The sequence below is a fragment of the Megascapheus bottae genome, chromosome 3 (assembly GCF_031878675.1).
Source record: "Megascapheus bottae isolate mThoBot1 chromosome 3, mThoBot2.hap1, whole genome shotgun sequence".
In the NCBI taxonomy this organism is placed as follows: Eukaryota; Metazoa; Chordata; class Mammalia; order Rodentia; family Geomyidae; genus Megascapheus; species Megascapheus bottae.
Window position 1 is genome coordinate 70,716,967 of NC_143511.1, and position 18,555 is coordinate 70,735,521.

General features: G+C 45.1%; 1 protein-coding gene across 2 annotated transcripts in view; it reads right to left on the minus strand.

Moving 5' to 3' along the window:
* Ptpn3 (protein tyrosine phosphatase non-receptor type 3) overlaps positions 1 to 18,555 on the minus strand; it is an 81,822-nt gene that overhangs the window by 19,842 nt on the left and 43,425 nt on the right. For both annotated transcript variants that reach the window (XM_090330408.1, XM_090330407.1), the window contains 5 exons: positions 13,476 to 13,662; positions 13,251 to 13,328; positions 11,526 to 11,582; positions 10,267 to 10,423; positions 7,997 to 8,157 (listed from right to left, as the gene is read on the minus strand). In XM_090330408.1, coding sequence (XP_090186534.1) covers positions 7,997 to 8,157; positions 10,267 to 10,423; positions 11,526 to 11,582; positions 13,251 to 13,328; positions 13,476 to 13,662 — 640 coding nt within the window. The remainder of the gene's footprint in view (positions 1 to 7,996; positions 8,158 to 10,266; positions 10,424 to 11,525; positions 11,583 to 13,250; positions 13,329 to 13,475; positions 13,663 to 18,555) is intronic.

The following is an 18,555-nucleotide window of genomic DNA, read 5'->3' on the forward strand; positions in this document are numbered from 1 at the left end:
ACCATGAGCCAAAATACATCTTTTTTCCCTTCAAACTGTTCCTCTTAGATATTTATGACAGTGACAAAAAAGCTAACCAACACAGTAATCCTTGGAAAAAGTTTTTGAAGCCAACAAACTTTAGGAAATCTTTACCTTAAGTACTATGAATTTCCCATAAGACAAGCCCTACAATGCACAAACTTGTTTAATTCTGATCAACGAAGCACTTCTCACACTAAAACATGAAGATCTAAGCATTTTTCAACTTGTGTCTGGGAAATATTACAGAATTTTGAAGCCTGTTTTCCCCTTCTTCCTATATAGATGACTTTTAAGGGCTCAACAGTCTAGTATACTCTAAATTCATCGTAACATTTCATTCTATTTTGTCAGTGGCTGTTTTCAACTGTTTTACGAAGTTCTAAGAATAGAATTGTGACAGGCAACACATTTTTAAAGGACTTTGTGCTACATAGTCAAGTTCTTTTTACAGGAATTTAAGTTATTTATGGTTATTTCGCCAGATTGTAGCCAACACCCTCAAGTGTCTAAGGTTTGAGGAAGGAGAGAGGCTGAACATGACCCCATGACCCCTTAGTTTTAAGAAAGGTGTAGTGTTACATAAACCAGCTTCTGTTAAGTCTGATTCTCTCTTATTTAGCAAACAGCAAAGAATTTTTCAGAAGAGAATTAACGTGGGGATTGGGGTCATAATGTTTAATCTTATTTACTGAATGTTTTGAATTCCAGAATTCTGCAGGAGTTCAGTTAATGATCTGATCCCCTGTATAGTTTCAGTTTATGACAGTTGAGTAGCTACTGAACAACCTCTAAACACCTTCAGGCTTTCCAGACTCTGAGTGCATTCTAGAAATAAACTCAGGATTTATTGGAGGTTCTGGTGTGACGCTGGCAGAAGGAGGACATGAGAGTCAACCACATTTATCTAAATGGCATCCACTGCACAGAGGCAAAATCCAATTAAGTGAATATAAACCAGCACAGCGAACCTCGAGGTAGAAAATCACTTTTAAATCACAGAAACGTTAAGTGCAATTAAACTTGAGGCCTAGCAGATGAGCAGAGATCTAGCACATTTGCTAGATTTGCTTATTTATTACATTTTAAATGCTTCACGGTACTGATGATCTGTTGATAGGATTGTTAAAGTGCTGGGTTTTTTTTTTCTCGCATCCTATGATAGTGTTAACAAAATTTTTAATGTGTATACTCTGGACTTTATCTAACAGACATAAATAATGATTCATGCCAGAGAAGTTTATCTACAGCAAAACATTTACTTGCAGGAAACCAGGAATAGCCTGAACATCCCCCAACTAGGAGAAGGGTTAAGCTAAATCGTGGTACAGCCATTTCACAAAATTTCATGCAAATAATAAAACCAGGGAGAGAAGCTAAAAGTACTGTTATAGGGAGTGTGTATGTGTGTGTGGGGGGAGGGGGGTTCGGGACGGGGGAGGGGGAGTCCATACATCTATTCCTAAATGAAAAATGCATGTCATTGAATAAACAATGGTGAATCCATTCATGCAACAGCAGCACACACACACACACACACACACACACACACACACATACACAGTGCATATAATATATATATACAAGCACAATCCTGCAATCCTGCGTGTGCACATGGTGTGTGGTGTGTGTATATATATATGTATGTATATATATATACATATATATATATTTTTGTGTGGGCACTGGACCAAGTGTGGAAGAGACAGACTGTTACTTCTAAGCAATATCAGTGAGGATAGGGGTCAGAAGCCTTAACTCATATGCTATGCCGAAATTCTGTGAATTATGATCATGCGAATGATGATACGTTGAGTGAAAGGAGAAAAGAAATACAACAAAAGAAATCTATTGATAAGGTAAAAAGGAACTCCATCTTCAGACAAAGCTGTGTGAACAGAGCACAGTTAAATCCTTGTGGGTGGGTGTGGGTGTGTGTTGCTTCTGCCTTGCAGAGGCTGACGTGACGTGGATGAGGGTTCTAGCGGACACAGTGGGAAGACTTGGCTTTCAGTTCCTGTACTATGTCTGCTTTTCTCTCTTCCTCTGGCTCTGTGGGCTGCTTGGCAGGATGGTGTAAAGTATCTACTCTGGGACAGAGTGGAAAGGGAGGCAAACAGGTAGGTTGTATTTTTCTGGAAGGATCAGGGTGGGAGTTAAGGAGTTATGCTATCTGGCTAGAATTGTGAGATAAGGCTTTTAAAGAAATTATTTGCTGGGAAAAAAAAGTACAACTTGCTTGAAGTATTTTCAGGTTGTAGGTGTGCGAGCCATACAGTACCTCTCAAATGCATGTCCCACAAATTCTGTCCTCGAATGGGAGACTGAAGGGCAGTCACAGAGAGAGAGGATTAGAAAACATTGTTTTTTTGAAAAAACTATTCATTTGTATGTCCTACACCAACTGCTCCTATCCTTTCAGAATGAATGCAAGAAGCTCTAAAACTAAAAGTCAATTATCAGGAGCTTGTCAAAGAGGGGCACTAAGGAAAAGCTGGGTCTAAATGACTATATCGGTATTCAGCTCAGAGTCTGCTTCACAGTAGTGATGAAAGGGACTACTCAACCTGTGATCCTCTCCTTAATCTTGTCAGTGCTGTGATTATAGGCGTGAGCCACCATATCCAGCTCTTCAATTTCCATATACATATGGAAATATATGTATATATACATGTATATATATACACACACTCTTTTTAACGAATGGGTTCTAACTGAAGTTAATTGCCCTCACTAATTATGACTTGTGTCAATTTAAACCTGTCATGCAGTTTCCAGCTATCTTTGACTTTTCAGATCCAAGATGTGCAATTGTCTTAGGGGCCAATGAGTCACTTGTTTTGACACTGATGGACAGTTCCAGTAATGGCAGCCAGAGTCAGTTAAGGAAGAACAGGTATCAGGGAGAGAAGATGGTTTCTAGTTTTGGTAAAGAGGATCCTGGAGTAGAGGAGAACTGAGAGGTGTGACAGATGTGACCTTTGGGGGCTTCTTGTGGCCTCTGCTCTAAGACAACCATTTGTGCAGTGTTTCTTGTTTCCTCTCAATGGAATTTCACAAGTCTCCAAAGAGGTCATGATGATCAGTGAGCCCAAGGCAAAGCTGGGCAGCACCTACTCACCAGAAGGGCTAGCACAGTATAAGACACAATTCACTGGGCACAACTTGCAGTACAGAGCAGGCTGGCATCACCTGGATTAGACTTTATCCAGCAAACTCTAACCCAATTCATTTCTTTTTCTCTGATTAAAGAGAGACCTCAACTCTGGGAAATCTTGGACTAAGTTACAAGTTACTCCCGGGAAGGAATAACCTGCAATTGAAATGCTGCAGTCCCTAAAGAAGATCTGTGGATGTGGACTTGAAACCAACACAGACCCAAGCTACTCCTTCACATGGGAGGAGGAAGAAAACCCTATGCTGGCTGAACAAAGTGCAGAATTTAGGCAGTTTGAGACTAAACACAAATGCCGCCAAATTGTTGCATGTCATTATGGAGGGAAAGATGGCATTGCAGGCTAGGTGGAAGACCCGTGTCACATCCAGCAACCGTGAACTGTGACCAATTTGGAGGGGGAGAGGGAAGGAGGGAGGGAGGCGGAGAGGGAGAGATAGGGAGAGGGAGGGGGGGGAGAGAGGGAAAGAGAGGGGAAGAGGGAAAGAGAGAAAGAGAGAGAGAGAGAGAGAGAGAGAGAGAGAGAGAGAGAGAGAGAGAGAGAGAGAGAGAGAGAGAGAGAGAAAGAATGAATGAGGATGAGTGTGGGTCTTCCTATGCTGCCCAAGCTGGTCTCAAACTGCTAGTCTCAATAGGTCTCCTACCTCAGCCTCTTGGCCTCTTGAGTGGCTAGAACTACAGGTATGCCACCCCATGCCAGGCTTTGTACTAACATAGATTCTAATTTTAACCTTATCCCTAAGGAGGTTTGTGACACAAATACCTTAGCTTCTCTGAGCTTCCTTTTCTCCATTTCTAAGAGTGATCTTGGGGCTGAGGGTGCAGCTCGATGGGAAAGCACATGCTTAGCATGAAGAGAAGCCCCTAAGTTCCATCCCCAGGCATGTTCCCTTTTTTCACCAGAATACTGTTAGTAACGCTGGCCATCTCTATTTCACAGACCCAGTCTGAGAGTTAACTGAGACAATATATGTGAAACATGCTTGATAGAATTCAAAGTGCTCTAGAAATGCTAATTATTAAGTGTGATTCTATTGCAGCTGAGGCAAATGCTTTCTGGATCACATTTGTAACTGTTTATAGAAAGCCACAGGAGGGGGCCGGGAGTTTGGCCTAGTGGTTAAAGTGCTTGCCTAGCATGCATGAAGACCCAGGTTCGATTCCTCGGTACCACATACATAGAAAAAAGCTGGAAGTGGTGCTGAGGCTCAAGTGGTAGAGCTCTAGCCTTGAGAAAGTCCAAGGACAGTGCTCAGGCCCTGAGCTCAAGCCCAGGACTGGCAAAAAAAAAAAAAAAAAAAAAGCCACAGGAGGAGTGAGGGAATTCCCTTCATATGAAACAACTCTCCACCAATGGATGGAGGGGACCTACGTCCGGGGCTTTGTGTCATCAAGTGGGAGGGGACCCTGTTGGGACTACCCTTATTCTGCTCCACAGAACACAGCCCTCATGAGCAGGCTACCTCTGAGTCATACTAGAAGATGGAGAGACAAGAGAACTGGAGTCATCAAGATTCTGGAATTGGATACCTCATGATTACAGCCCAGGGCCATGTGACCAGTTCATACGCAAGCTGGCTATGCTCTTTTACACTCTTTGTTTAGCAATAATAATATCGGTCCACTTTTTCTTTTCTTTTTTTTGCCAGTCCTGGGCTTGGGCTCAGGACCTGAGCACTGTCCTTGGACTTTCTCAAGGCTAGAGCTCTATCACTTGAGCCTCAGCACTACTTCCGGCTTTTTTCTATGTATATGGTACCAAGGAATCGAACCCGGGTCTTCATGCATGCTAGGCAAGCACTTTAACCACTAGGCCAAACTCCTGGCCCCTCGGTCCACTTTTTAGGACGTGTACCAGGCAATTACAATTATGTATTTCTTATCCACCCCTTATAGTCAACCTATGAGATACTCAAATTGAGGAGATACCCCAAGAGTAACAGAGGCTAAAGAATGGAAAAAAGGGGTAGAGCCAGGAGTCCAAGTCTACCTTATTCTTTCTAGCTAGACAGCCTCCCAGATGTTCTCTGGCTCTGCTGTGTACTACTCTAATAACAACCCTCATAGGCCATAACATCTCACAGTTTCTGAAGGCTCTACAGATAGTGGCTAAGAGAATAAGCTCCTGAGGGGCCTGCCTGGGTTCCCCTTTTGGGAGTTGCCCTTTCTGGTGAGTTGCTGGGTTGGTCACTTGATCTGAGATTCTGTGCCTTCCTGTCTTCATTATCTGTGGTGAGAGAATTATGTGAACTGATGCCCTGTAAAAGTCTGGGTGCACAGTAAGCGTTCACTAAAGGCTTCTTCTATTAGCTTCTTCTTTGGCCTGTTTTCCACAGGACTCAGGCCCAAGCAGGAATGTGGGAGACCTCTGCTTCCTCTTTAGTGGTTGTGTCCATATTTTGCACCTGCAAGCTAAGGGAGCAGTGAGGGACACCTGAAGAGGCTGGGGTCACTCAGTATTTTAGAGTTCCGCAAAATAAATTGTTTTAGTTATTTACTTGGATGGGAAGGGGACCTTGAACTTGGGAGCTTGGCAGTTGTTGGGCTAACTTGGATGACACTCTACACTGGAACCACTCCTCTAGTCCTGTCTTTTGGTGGTTATTTTTTTTGAGATAAGGGCCTCACTAACTTTTCTATCTGAGATGGTCTCAAACTACAATCTTCCACTCTCAGTCTCCTGAGGAAACAGGACTATAGGCATGGGCCAGCTAGTTTAAAAGAGGAATCTCCTAATTTCTAGGAAGTGTATAGACTGGTGGAAATAAACAGACACACACTAAAATGCATTTCTATATATCAATTAGCCAACGACAAACTCTGAAGGTAAAACTTGGAATGTCTGACTTCCACTTTCATCCTCTGGATTAGCATGGGTATGTGCATCAAAACCTCAGTGATCTTGTTAAGTAGTACCAATATTTGGTAGGTGAGAATTGGCTACCAGGTGATGGCCAAACAAGAGGTCATGCTTTGAGAAGTATCATTCCAAATACAGGGGGTAAAAGCTTCTCTCTAAAGCTTTTAAAAACTTCTTTTACAAGTTAATGAAACCCTTTCCAAGGCAAATGGGCAGGAGGTGTCAGGTCACCTGAGAGGAGACTTTCTAGGGAGAGCTCACAGCGCTCCCTGGTGGACTATCTAAGCAACTAGAGCAGTCCTCACGGGGGCTGAATCCTTCCCTTACCTGGAAACATCTTCCAGGATTCCTTACTATGTAGTCTGTGCTACCTGACACCCTATTAGCTTGGTCTGGTCAGCATTCAGGCTGTGGCCTTCCCCTCCATATGTAATATCACATTCTTTCTCCCTCCCTCTTTTCCTTCCTTTCCTCCCTACACTGTTGTCAAATCAAGCTTTCTCTCATTCAAAGCTCCTTTCTGTCTGATATCTCCTCCCATTTTTCCTTCCTCCTTTTCTTTCTCCCTCCCTCTCTTCCTTCCTTCCTTTTTAGCTGTCCTGGGGCACTGTGTCTGAGCTTCTTTTTTGTTCAAAGTGAGTGCCCTATTATTTCAACCACAGATCCATTTTTTGGAGATAAGAGTCTCACTGGGGGCTGGGAGTATGGCCTAGTGATAGTGTACTTGCCTAGCATGCACAAAGCTCTGGGTTTGATTCTCCAGACCACATACACAGACAGCGCCCAGGCCCAGAGTTCAAGCCCCAGGACTGGCAAAAAAAAAAAAAAAGTCTCATGGACATTAGTGCCCCAGGTAGGCCTTGAACCATGATCCTCAGATCTCAGTCTCCTGGGTAGCTAGGATTACAGGCATGAACCTCTGGTACCCTGCTCTGTCTGATATTCTTCTTACTCATGCTTTCCTGAATCACTCTGTAGCCCCATTCATTTGGCCTACTTCTGCCTTGGAATCTTGTACCTTCCTGCGGTTGCTAATAAATGACGCATTGCAGATTTGTGTGTCTGAATCTCATGTAAGACTCTCACTCTACCTTTATGATCTACTGGATATGGTACTGTTCACTTTGATCTAGTTTCTTCCCATGGGCGATCTTAGGCATCCTGTGTGCTGTTTTCTACTCCCGTATGCTTTCTTTTACATTTGGAAGATGAACATGTCCTATTTTCACTTAGTTAGTGATAAGTAAAACTGAGAAATCAGTGGCTCCTTTCTGGTTATGTAAAAGGTCTCTGGGGAACCTCTGCTAACAATCAATATCATGCCTACTGGGGGCAGGGGATGTGAGAAGGGTCTGACCTGGTTTCTGTGGTTCTGGGAAAGCCAGATGCTACATGCTTATGGGATGCCATTGTCTGGTTCCTATTTCCGAGAGCAGCTGTTGTGGTGGGGAGGGCAGAGAGGGGGCTGAGAAGTGACTCTGTCATCACTCCTCGGGTGGCTCGCCCCCACCGCCGCCTCTCCACTTCCTTCCACTGGGAGAGTTTTGAGCTTGAGTGTTGGCAGCTAAACATGCTGAGTCCCTCCTCCTCAATTTCTGACACGTCTCTCCATGACTACCAAAATGCTACTAGTGAACAGGGTGAGGTGAAGTTCAACGACAGGTGGCAGTCGTGGTCCCCTGCCTGCTGCTGGGAAGCTCTAAGCCTGAAGCCTGGCCTCCACCTGGGCCCTATTAGCTTTTGAGGCGCACAGGCCTCTCCTGGCGGTCCTCACAGTGACTCCACCACTAGAGATGTGGGTGCCACACAGTCACTGTGGCCACAAAGATGGGATGGGGCTTGTGTTCCTGCTCCTTCGCCACTACTTAAATGACTGCTGGTGACCGACCAATAAGCCTGTGGCAATGGCTGGGCAGGGTGTTGTCTTGGGATCCTCTTACCTCAAACTGAATCAGCACCGTCCCGCTTTCGAGGCCTTTCTTGAGCAGGTCCATGGATCCCTCCAAAGTATCTCCTCCCTCCTGACACATGGAGAAAATGGCCTCTGGGAAAAGCTGATTCAGTTCATCCTCAGATCTGATCTCAGCGAATGAGTGGGTGGCTGGAAGAGACAACACAACATGGAGGTCTTGTCACCCTGGCTTATCAGTCTCCCTCAAAACACGACATGTGACATCTGGATACGGGTGGTTTATAACATCTCATTAAACGATTAGGCACACAGTAATCATTTTCGCCAGAGATCTTACTTCTAGGTGAACGATTCAATGCATGCTAATTGCATAAGGCGCACACATTCATTTTTTGGGTCAGTTTTAAATGATGGCATTCAGTTTAGTACTGACAGGCTTTGGGCCAAAGGTGAGGAAACAGGAAGAATGCTTTTGAAGCAAGTCTATTTTCTCTGTCTGACCTGGTTATTTTTCTACCCAACTCCACACTCCTTTCCCTTCTCTGGTCCTTTTTTTTTTTTATTTATTCCCTTATAATGGGGACTTTTCTAGGTACAGGGTTTCAAAAGCTTCTGTGGTGCCATCATCCCCGAGAGCTTGGTTTGTAGATAGAGGCCATTTCTCCATGGGAAGCTCCCAGCGTGAGTCTCTAGTCCTTGCATGGCCTCTGTTCTCTGGTGCTATGATGTCTAAATTCTCCCTCTGCATCTAATAACCCAAGTCCTGCTCCTCTCTGCCTGCACAAGACTTCACCTCACTTGCTTCTTTCTCCAGAATTAGAAGCTAGGTATCAATTCTGAATTTTACCTTACCATTGACTGACTGTGCCAGTACTAGGACTTAGACTTGAGTCCTGGGCCACTGTCCCTTAGCTTTTTCACTCAAGGCTGGTGCCTGAGCCACAGTTCTACATCTGGCTTTTTGGCGGTTAACTGGAGTTAAGAGTCTCATAGAGGGACCAGGAGTGTGGCCTAGTGGTAGAGCACTTGCCTAGCATGCATGAAGCTCTGGGTTGGATTCCTTGGTACCACATACACAGAAAAACCCAGAAATGGTGCTGTGACTCAAGTGGCAGAGCATTAGCCTTGAGCAAAAAGTGGTCAAGGGCAGTGCCCAGGCCCTAAGTTCAGGCCCCAGGGCTGACAAAAAAAAAAGTCTCATGAACTTTCCTTCCTGGGCTGGCTTTGAATCTCAATCCTAAGATTTCAGCCTCCTGAGTAGCTAGGATTACAGATGTGAGCCAAAAGCATCTGGCTCCCTTTCCCTTTAGAAAGGGAAGTCACATCTCATTTACAAGGTGTTCTGCTACTTTCAAAAACAAGGCAGGAGGAAACCAAAACAATCTGAAGTTTCTCTCACATAGCTGAACTGACTCCTTCCACGGCATAGAGAAGAAAATAAACTGTCAGGGCAAACTGCTCGTACAAAGTCAGTCTGTCCGGGCAGGAATAGGAATTTAATCATCCATATGATTCTAATGTCCACAGAAGCTCAGCTTCTCTGGTACTCTGTAGTTACATCCTGCATTCACTATTACTAGGTAAAGCTATGCTGGACAACTTTTTCTTTCTGGTGGTCCTGGGGTTTGAACCCAAGGTCTCATGCTTGCGAGGCAGGTGCTTGACCTCTGAGTCACACCACCAGTAGGAAGTTATTATTTTTGTAAAATAATATTAATATTAATGACATTAAACAGAGGCCTTCTTTCAAACACATATGGCAGTCTCTAGTCACTTCCTGAGGAAGGTCATGCTGGGTTACGCTTGAGAATGCTGAAATGCTGATGGGTGGAACTTGTTCAAGGCCCTTCAACCCTCAGGAAGCAGAGTCAGGCAACAGCCAAGGCAGCCAAGCTCTGGTCTTGTTTCTCTCACTGTCTCCCTTTCTCCCTATCAAAGTCAAACACACAGGAACCTGACAGCATCCATCAAAAAGGACTTGACGAGATGTCTACAGGCCTAGGCGGCTGAGCGCACGCTGTAGACTGAGCTACTCTTGAGTGAAAGTAATGGCAGGAGCTCCTGCCTGGTACTGGGGGATGGGACGGGGCATGGAGGGGTCGGGCCTCTTAGGGGCAGATGGGAGAAGCCAGACACCCAGAGTTCTTGACTTTCATATGCTGGTTACAGACTCAACATTAAAAACCAAACCAAACCAAAGGGGGAAAAAAAAAAAAAAAACAACCACCACCACCAGCTAGGGTAGGTGAAGCTAAGGCAGCCTCTGTGTGGCTCCTCCCCAGGGCGGGTAGCTGTTACCTTTCCTCCTGATCACTAGGGCCAGCTCCCGCGAATGGGACTCCCGGCTGGCTTTGATAAACATCACCACCTGGTCGTGGGTGTGCTCCGAGATGTCCCGGCCATTGATCAACACGATCTGATCCCCTTCGTTCAGCTTAGGAATGCAGGTGTCTGCCTAGGTGGAGGAAGCAAGGCTCTCTGTTACCATAGCACCACCCTCAAGGGAACGTTCACTTGAGACTGCGAGCCAGCTCGCCTTCTCTCCCTCGGGTGTACTGTCGTCCTCACAGCGAGTGCTGTGTGTACCCGGGAGCTTCAAGCGCACCTTGGAAGTGGTATTTCTAAATAAGGCTGGGAAAGCGGCGGAGCCATTTGTGCTTGGGAACCAGCCTTTGCTAGTTGTGATTGTGAAAGTGGTGCCGCCAAAGTTTTGTTTTCTGGACATTCTGTTAGAATGCGGTGTGCCAGCTGGGAGCGAGTATTTATCTGTCTTGGGATGGAGAAGGTTGTTGTCAGTGCAACATCAGAGGCAGAAGCCATATGGGTAGAGAAGGGGAGAGGAGGGAGAGCCTTCTCAATCCCCAGAAACCCCAAGAGAAGGCAAACAAGAGGCTTTTTAAGGACGACTCATGAGTGAGGAGTATTTCCCATTTTGAAGGCACAGTGACTTCCTGACTCTCGTCTGCTGCTTTATAAAAGCAGAGGAGCACAAGGGAAGGACGGAGGGTGATGAGTGTTGAACCCTGGTGGATAGACACTATGTGTGTGAGTATAAAAACAATGCCTGGTGCATCTTAAATACATGCACTAAGACAAACCAGAAAGAAAAAGAGGAAAGTGATCCCTGAGGGCCTGCGCAGAAGGCTGCGTGGTGCTGGGGTGAGCAGCAGAGTGAACTGTTTCCCTCTCTTGAGCTCACAAAAGCCACCAGAGCATGCAGACCCAGGAGATCCTGTGTGTCTAATGAGGTCCCAGTGACTAGGTCTGCAGCTCAGGACCCACATTCTGCTCGCTTGCTCTCTCTCTCTCTCTCTCTCTCTCTCTCTCTCTCTCTCTCTCTCTCTCTCTCTCTCTCTCTGTCTCTCTCTCTTTCTCTCTCTCTCTCTCATCTGTCTGGGTATGCTTATATATGGTCTATGCTTCTAGAAAAGACAAAAAGAAAAAAAGGAGGGACGGAAAAAAGAAAGGAAGAAGGGAGGGCAGGCAATGGGATACAAACACCTGTTCCATCTAGAGGAAAGCAAACATAAGACACAACACGAGACAAGATTACGTACAGGTGATTCTGGATTTATCCTTGAGACTACAAGAGGCATCTTTTGATCCACTCCTCCCTGTAAAAAAAAAATTTAAGTAGTTCACAGCATCAAAGACTGAAGATGATCAATAAACACAAGACTTCTGGTCTGGGGAAGGCCTCCAACTTAGACTGGTTCTTCTCATGGGGCTTGGCATCCCATTCTGAATTCTGAACCATACTGCTAAGCCCTGTGCACCTGCAGGACTGGCCAGAACTCTGCTCATCGCCTCTCCTGACACCACCAACATCTGTGGGCAATACACTCAGAGGGTGTATACTCCACTTAGAAATGCCAACAGCCCACAATGGAATTCTATGCTGCTGTCAGAAAGAATGACATCGCCCCATTTGTTAGGAAATGGAAAGACTTAGAAAAAATCCTATTAAGTGAAGTAAGCCAGACTCAAAGGAACACAGGCTCAATGGTTTCCCTCATTTGTCATAATCAGTAGAAACCTTGGGCTCTCCTAGCAGAGATTTGCAATAGAGCAAAACCTTGATACATAAGGCCATATAGTATGATGCTAAATGAAAGGACCTTTAGATATAGAAACAAAAGCCATATAATAAATGATGGTTGTCCTTAAGGTACTATGTTATCTCTCATCTCTTTTGCTGTCCCTTGGTTATCTCTTATTGTTACAGTATCTCACTTTGTTATCTGATATATCGGATATATTTGTATTTGGTTATTTGAAACTGGATAGGGAAGGGGGGAAAACAAGATGAGGGGTGGGGGTGGGGGGGCGGGAAATGGGGACCAAGAAATGAGAAAGGGTATCAATGTATGTGAATGAATGCACCTTCTATCTGGCAAATATCATGTTACCCTTCTATTAATTACAATAAAAAATACATGAAAAGAAAAAAAAAGAAATGCCACCTGGAGGTGGGGGTGAGCTTGGCAAGCAGTTAGGAAAAGAGCTCCCAAGGGAGGCTGCCAGGCCCCTGGAAGGGCCACATGTCATAAGCACTCTGCATATGAGCAGGACCTCTGAGGGCTACTGGGTAAATGCCAGGCGTGCCTGATGGCAGCCGGACCACCAGACGCCACCACTTTACTCTCACTTCACACCAGGGTGAGGATTGAAAACCTGTTCTGTAAAGGGCCAGAGAGGAGGTGTTTTAGGCTTTGTAGGCAAGCGGGCCCTTAGGTCCTTGGAGACTCATCTCTGTCACAGCATCACCAAGGCAGTAATGGAATGACATGGCTGTTCTATGTTATTTCCACAGAGGGAAGCTGGCCTAGCATCACAGTTTGTAGGCCGTAGAGGCCTCCAGAGCATGGGGAGGCCCTGCAATGTGAACAGCCATTTTCACTCGTCAGTTTCAGTGAGATGGCAGGCTTCTCTTAAAAACCTCCCTTCCAAGGGGGCAGCTTTGCCTTTCAGCTCTTCAACCTCACCATTCTGGGCCTCAGTGTGCTAAGCTTCAAAACAGTCTTCACCATTTCTTATAAGAACTCAGCAAGGTGTCACAGATCCAAAGTGGATCAAACATGAGACACAGAGCAGGCATTTGGAGTGAGGAGTTGTCATGGGCACATCAAAAATGCCCAGTTCCAAAACTAGGAGCTCTGATACCTCCCTGGGGAGTTTACTTGTATAGCTTGAGCACACAGCCCACTTCCAGGGGACATTAAAAATCCTCTTGTAAATGACTTCATGCCGTAACCACTCCCTTAGGACTACAAACATCATACCTTAAGATTAAATCCAAATTTCCCATCTTCATCTGGCGTGATACGAATGAGGATTAAGTAGCCGTCCCCATCATCGTTCTGGAAGACAAGTGCAAAGTGGGATGATGTTACTTCTCTCTCCAGCACTGACTCAGTGATCTGCCTTCAGTGATACTGCCTCAGTGGCCTGCCCACACAAGTGGGTCACCTGATCACATGGGCACGGCAGGACCTGGGTCCACTTACCTTCTCACAGTAGTACTGGCTGGCATCCTCAGTGGAGCCCCCTTTGGTCACTCTACGGTAGTCCTCTAAGAACCGCTGGTCAACGCCATCTGGTGAGCTGGTGCCTGGAGCATTTGAAGATGGAGACACAGAACTGGATGACTTCTGGGTCAGGCAGCTTTGTGCTGGATTGTTCTTGGATAAACTCCTTCATCGTGGGGAAGGAGGAGACAGTTTAATAACTAGATTAATATTTTATTAGAGCAAATATCCCTCACTCTTGGACTTGGCGGTTCACGGTTGGTAGGGGTTTGAAGGGCTACTTCAGGGCTCTGACTCACTGCAGAGTCCTTGGACCACTCCTGACCTTGACTGGCCTAAATGCCATCGTGTCTGGTTTGGGGAAACAGGGACAGGAAATCAAAGTGGACCTATGGGATGCTGAAAACAACACTCCTCCCTGCTGTTTTATAGGGCTGGTGAGGAAATGGGTCTAAGTATTTCTGGCTTAACTAATTTTTAATGAATTTGTGCTTGTACTGGGGCTTGAACTGAGGGCCTCCTACTCTCGTTTTTTGTTTTTTTTGTTTTTCCATTCAGGGTTGGTGTTCTACCATTTGACCCATACTTCTACTTCAGGTTTTTTCTGGTTAATTGGAGATAAGGGTTTCATGGAGTTTTTTTTTCTTCCTAGTCTAGCTTTGACCTGTGATTCTCAGATCTCAGCCTCTTGAGTGGCTAGGATTACAGGTATGAGACAAGAGCACCTGACTATTGTTTTTAAATGTTGTATTGCTTAGGCTGGTCCTGAACTCCTAAGACCCACGAGATCCTTCTACTTCAGCTCCTGAGTATTTGGGCTTCTAGCTGTGCCCTGCCCAGCTAGGAGCATGAATATTGAAGCAGACTCTGCCAGGTCAGGCCATACAAATGTACAGGCTGCCTCTCTCCTGAAAGCCATTTCCTTCCATCTCATTCCTGATGTTAGCTCTGCCTCACAGGAGGCCTGGTGGCTCCTTCATATCATTCTATCTTTCCTGGTCTGTAGTGACTGGCCTATGACATCCATGATCTCATCCGTGACGAGACCAAATGTTTTATTTCCTCTACTTCATGTAGGTCCTTACGTGTCTTAGAGCTGCATTGTCCAATATACTAGGTGCTTGTCATGTGTGACTTAGATTTAAACAATTTACGAAAGAGTCATTAGTTCTACTAGCCACATCTCTAGTGCTCAATGGCCGTGCGTAGCTCCTGGTCCCATCCAGGGACAGTATAGTCACAAGACATTTGTCACCACAGGAGTTCCATTAGAGTTGTCCTGGACAATGACAACCACTGGGAATGGTACAGACTTCTGTTTTGAGGGAAAGAAATAGGGAACTGGTAGGTAGATAGGAATAAAAAGTGTCGAACACATGGCAGATAACCTGTGGCCCATCATGGAGCTTCCTGTTTCCATAATGCTTTGAGCTCCTGCTCAGACACTTCTTCCTACAGTGCCCTGGGAGCCCACTCACCAAACGAAAAGAGCCTGGCTAGTGCACACGCAAGCGACCAAGCAACTAGCATAAAGCTCAAAGGAGGAGACATGGGAGGTGTTGTAATAATCACTCTCAGCTTCTCTTTGGGACTCCTCTCCAAATGGAGACTTTCACCATACTTCTCCTTTTGCAGCTTCCCTTTCACTTCCAGATAAATTTGCTCTGTCTGCTTTAAATACTTCCCTGCCTTTTGATTCTTTAATGAGTGGAGAAAATGAATCGGTACCACCACTACACCCAATTGGCATCAGTTCCAACTCCAGTCTCAAAGATTAAGATGCTGAAGTCAAAAGAGGTTGAGTAACCGGCCCAAGGTCACATGGAAGATACAAGTCTGATGCATATGGATATTGAGCATTTTCTTTCTGTCTAGACCATGTCAACTGGCTCTTAAGACTCATTTCTAAACTTGCAGGTTTACCATCCCCGCCCTGTGCCAGTGTGCATAGGTCAGAATGCTCAGCATTCCTGTACCCCACACACAATGGCTCTTTTCTAGGCTGTAGATCTAGCACAGGTATCTTTAAGAGCTCATGACTGCTGGCTCTCCTTACATCCCACAAACTGTCACATTCACATTGGAAAACAACAGGACCCCTGCTCCATCCTTCTTTAAAAAGTGCCTTTTTGTTTCCTGGCAAGTTGATATTAGCTTTTTTCTTTTCCATGGTACTGGGGCTTCAAATTGAGCCAGGGTCTATACATGCTAAGTAAGCAAGTACTCTCCTACAGAGCTACACCTTAACCCACATGAGCTTACTTTAAATATAAAATCTGTACCCCAATCACACAACAATTCAGCATCTCAATGTATTTGAATGACCAACATGAAACAGGTACATGTGAGTTAAGATGCAGGCCCAGGTTTACTCATTACTTGTGAAGGGAGGGTGTCAGGGGTGGGCAACATTTCACAGAAGACATTTTGGAACTGAAGGAATGCAATGATAGTGACAAAAACTTAATTTCAGTATTAATTGATTAATAGAAGAATTAATTTTTTTTTGGGGGGGGTGGATCGGTCATGGGGTTTGAACTCTGAACCAGGCTCTGTCCCTGAATTCTTCAGTTCAAGGCTATCGCCCTACCCCTTGAGCCACAGCACCACTTCCAGTTTTCTGGTGGTTAATTGGAGATTAAGAGTTTCACGGACTTTAGTGACTTTGAATCGAGATCCTCAGATCTCAGACTCCTGAGTAGTTAGGATTATAGATGTGAGCCATCACGCACGGCTAGATGAATTAATTTTAAGATGGGATTTTGCTATGTAGGCCAGCTGGCCTGAGCAACTAAACTCCTGAGTTCAAGTGATTCTCCAGCAACATGGATAAGATTTATTGGCTTGGTTTTGTTATGCTAGAAGGGAACCAAGGCTCTTACCTGCCAGACAAGTGATCTACCACTGAGTACCACGTGGGTCTTAGGGTTTTTTTTTGGTTGTTGATTTCTTTTTAGTTACTTAAGTACTGGAGCTAGAACTCAGAGCCTCACACTCAATTCAACTTGCATGTTCAGCTGGCACTGCATCACTTGTGTCATGTTTCTCGCCCAGCTTTTTGCTTGTTATTTTGGAGAGGGAGTCTAGTGGATTTTTTCTGCCTGGGCTGGCTTCAGATTATGATCCTTCAGATCTCAGCCTCCTAAGTAGCTAGGATTCCAAACACGAGCCACCTGTGCCTGGAAGCTATACTCTTTACAAGAGTGCCACCCAATGGCAGAAATGATAACTGCTAAAGGAAACGGAAAGATCTTGGTCTAGGAATGGTCTTGGGCCTTGTCACAGGAAGAAGCTGCAAACAATGTGTCCACATCAAGTGTGGATAAGCATGGTGGTGGGGGTGACAATGGAAAGGAGGAGAGACAGGTAAACAAAGCCGAGGAAAGCAAGGGGACAATGCAGGAGAGAACAGACTTAAACAAAATACTAATGAATATAACTAAAAAGTTTAGTTTGTGGATTTCATTACATGAGGTTTCAAAGTATTTTTTCTCTTTCCAATATAAAACTCACAGCTGGGTGCCAGTAGCTCACACTTGTAATCCTAGCTAATCAGAAGGCTGAGAGCTGGGGATGACAGTTCAAAGCCAGCTCAGACAGGAAAGTCTGTGAAACTCATCTTCAATTAGCCATAAAAAAGCCAAAACTGTGCCTCAAGTAGTAGAGCACTAGTCTCGGGCAAAAAGAGCTCAGGAACAATGCCCAGACCTGGGGTCATGCCCCAGGACTGGCACAGCAAGTACAACAATAACAAAACTCCCTGTATACACACATACACAAATCCCCAAACAAAAGCTCACTGGTCTTTGCACACACCAGGCCCTGGGTTCCATTCCTAGCACTTCAAAACAAGTAAAAATAACAACAACAAAAATACCAAAACAACAACAACAAAAAAACAACCCCTCAATAGCCTAGCTAAAACAGCTAACAGTACTATTATATATAACACGTTCTGAGTCATTCTGCGTGGAAATCTACTTTCCAAGTTGGGTTGGAGAGGTTGCTTCATTAATACTTTATTGCACTGTAGTAAGTGAATGGCTGATTTCCAGCCTATTCACTTATGTACAAAGATTCTCTGTAGAGTTCAATGATATTTTGTTTGGTGTACAGGATGGATGGACAGACAAGGACAATGAAGGATGAGAAGCAATGAGAAGTTGGCAACTGGACAGAGCGGATGCCAAGAACAAAAGGTGCCAAGGCGTCAGGGCTTCCTCCCTTGTCGGCACAGGACTTGAGGTATTCCTGAAGGGGAGCTGAGCTAGTAGGTGAGGAGAGGAGGAATTGGGTTCCATGGAGGCTGCTGTGGAAGGAGTAGGGGTAGGGGTGGGATGAGGAAAGCAAGAAGATTGCGTGGGTGGGAAAAAGATGATGAAGGGAAGAGGAGGGGAGCCAGAGAAGGAGGACACAGAGGAGGACTGACCACTGTCCTCCAGGAGGCAGAGCACACATACCCCAGCCCCCAAGGAGCAGGGGGCAGAGATGGATGCCAGAGACTTAAGAACTACAGGAGAGCAGGCACCAGAAACAAGTCATAGAGACTTCACTTAAGTGAAGAGTTGCAAGGTCAAAGAAATGAAAACTGATAAGGGTTTCCCATGAAAGAAAGATCTAGCAAGATGTTGTTAAACATTGGTTTCGAAACACTAACTAATGTGGTGAAGGCTAGTCATGAGAAAAGAGATAACTAGATTAGAAAAAAGAGAAGTAGAAGAAAAAGTCAAGCTAGGCATGGTGGCTCACGCCTATAAGCCTAGCTACTCAGAGATTCAAAGTCAGACCAGGCACTAAAGTCCCTGAGATTCCTATCTCCAATTTACCACTAGAAAATCAAAAGTGGCACTGTGGCTCCTGGGTGGTAGCCTTGAGCTGAAGAGCTTCAGGGATAGTGCCTAGGCCCAGAGTTCAGTCCCCATGACCAATTAAAAAAAAAGAAAAAGGAAAAAAAAGAAAATTCAAGTGTCTAGTAGATGCAAACCAGACACATTGACAACTGTCTCTCACCAGGACATAGAGCAGCCATCAGATGGACGTGGAGATGAAGAGCTGGGAC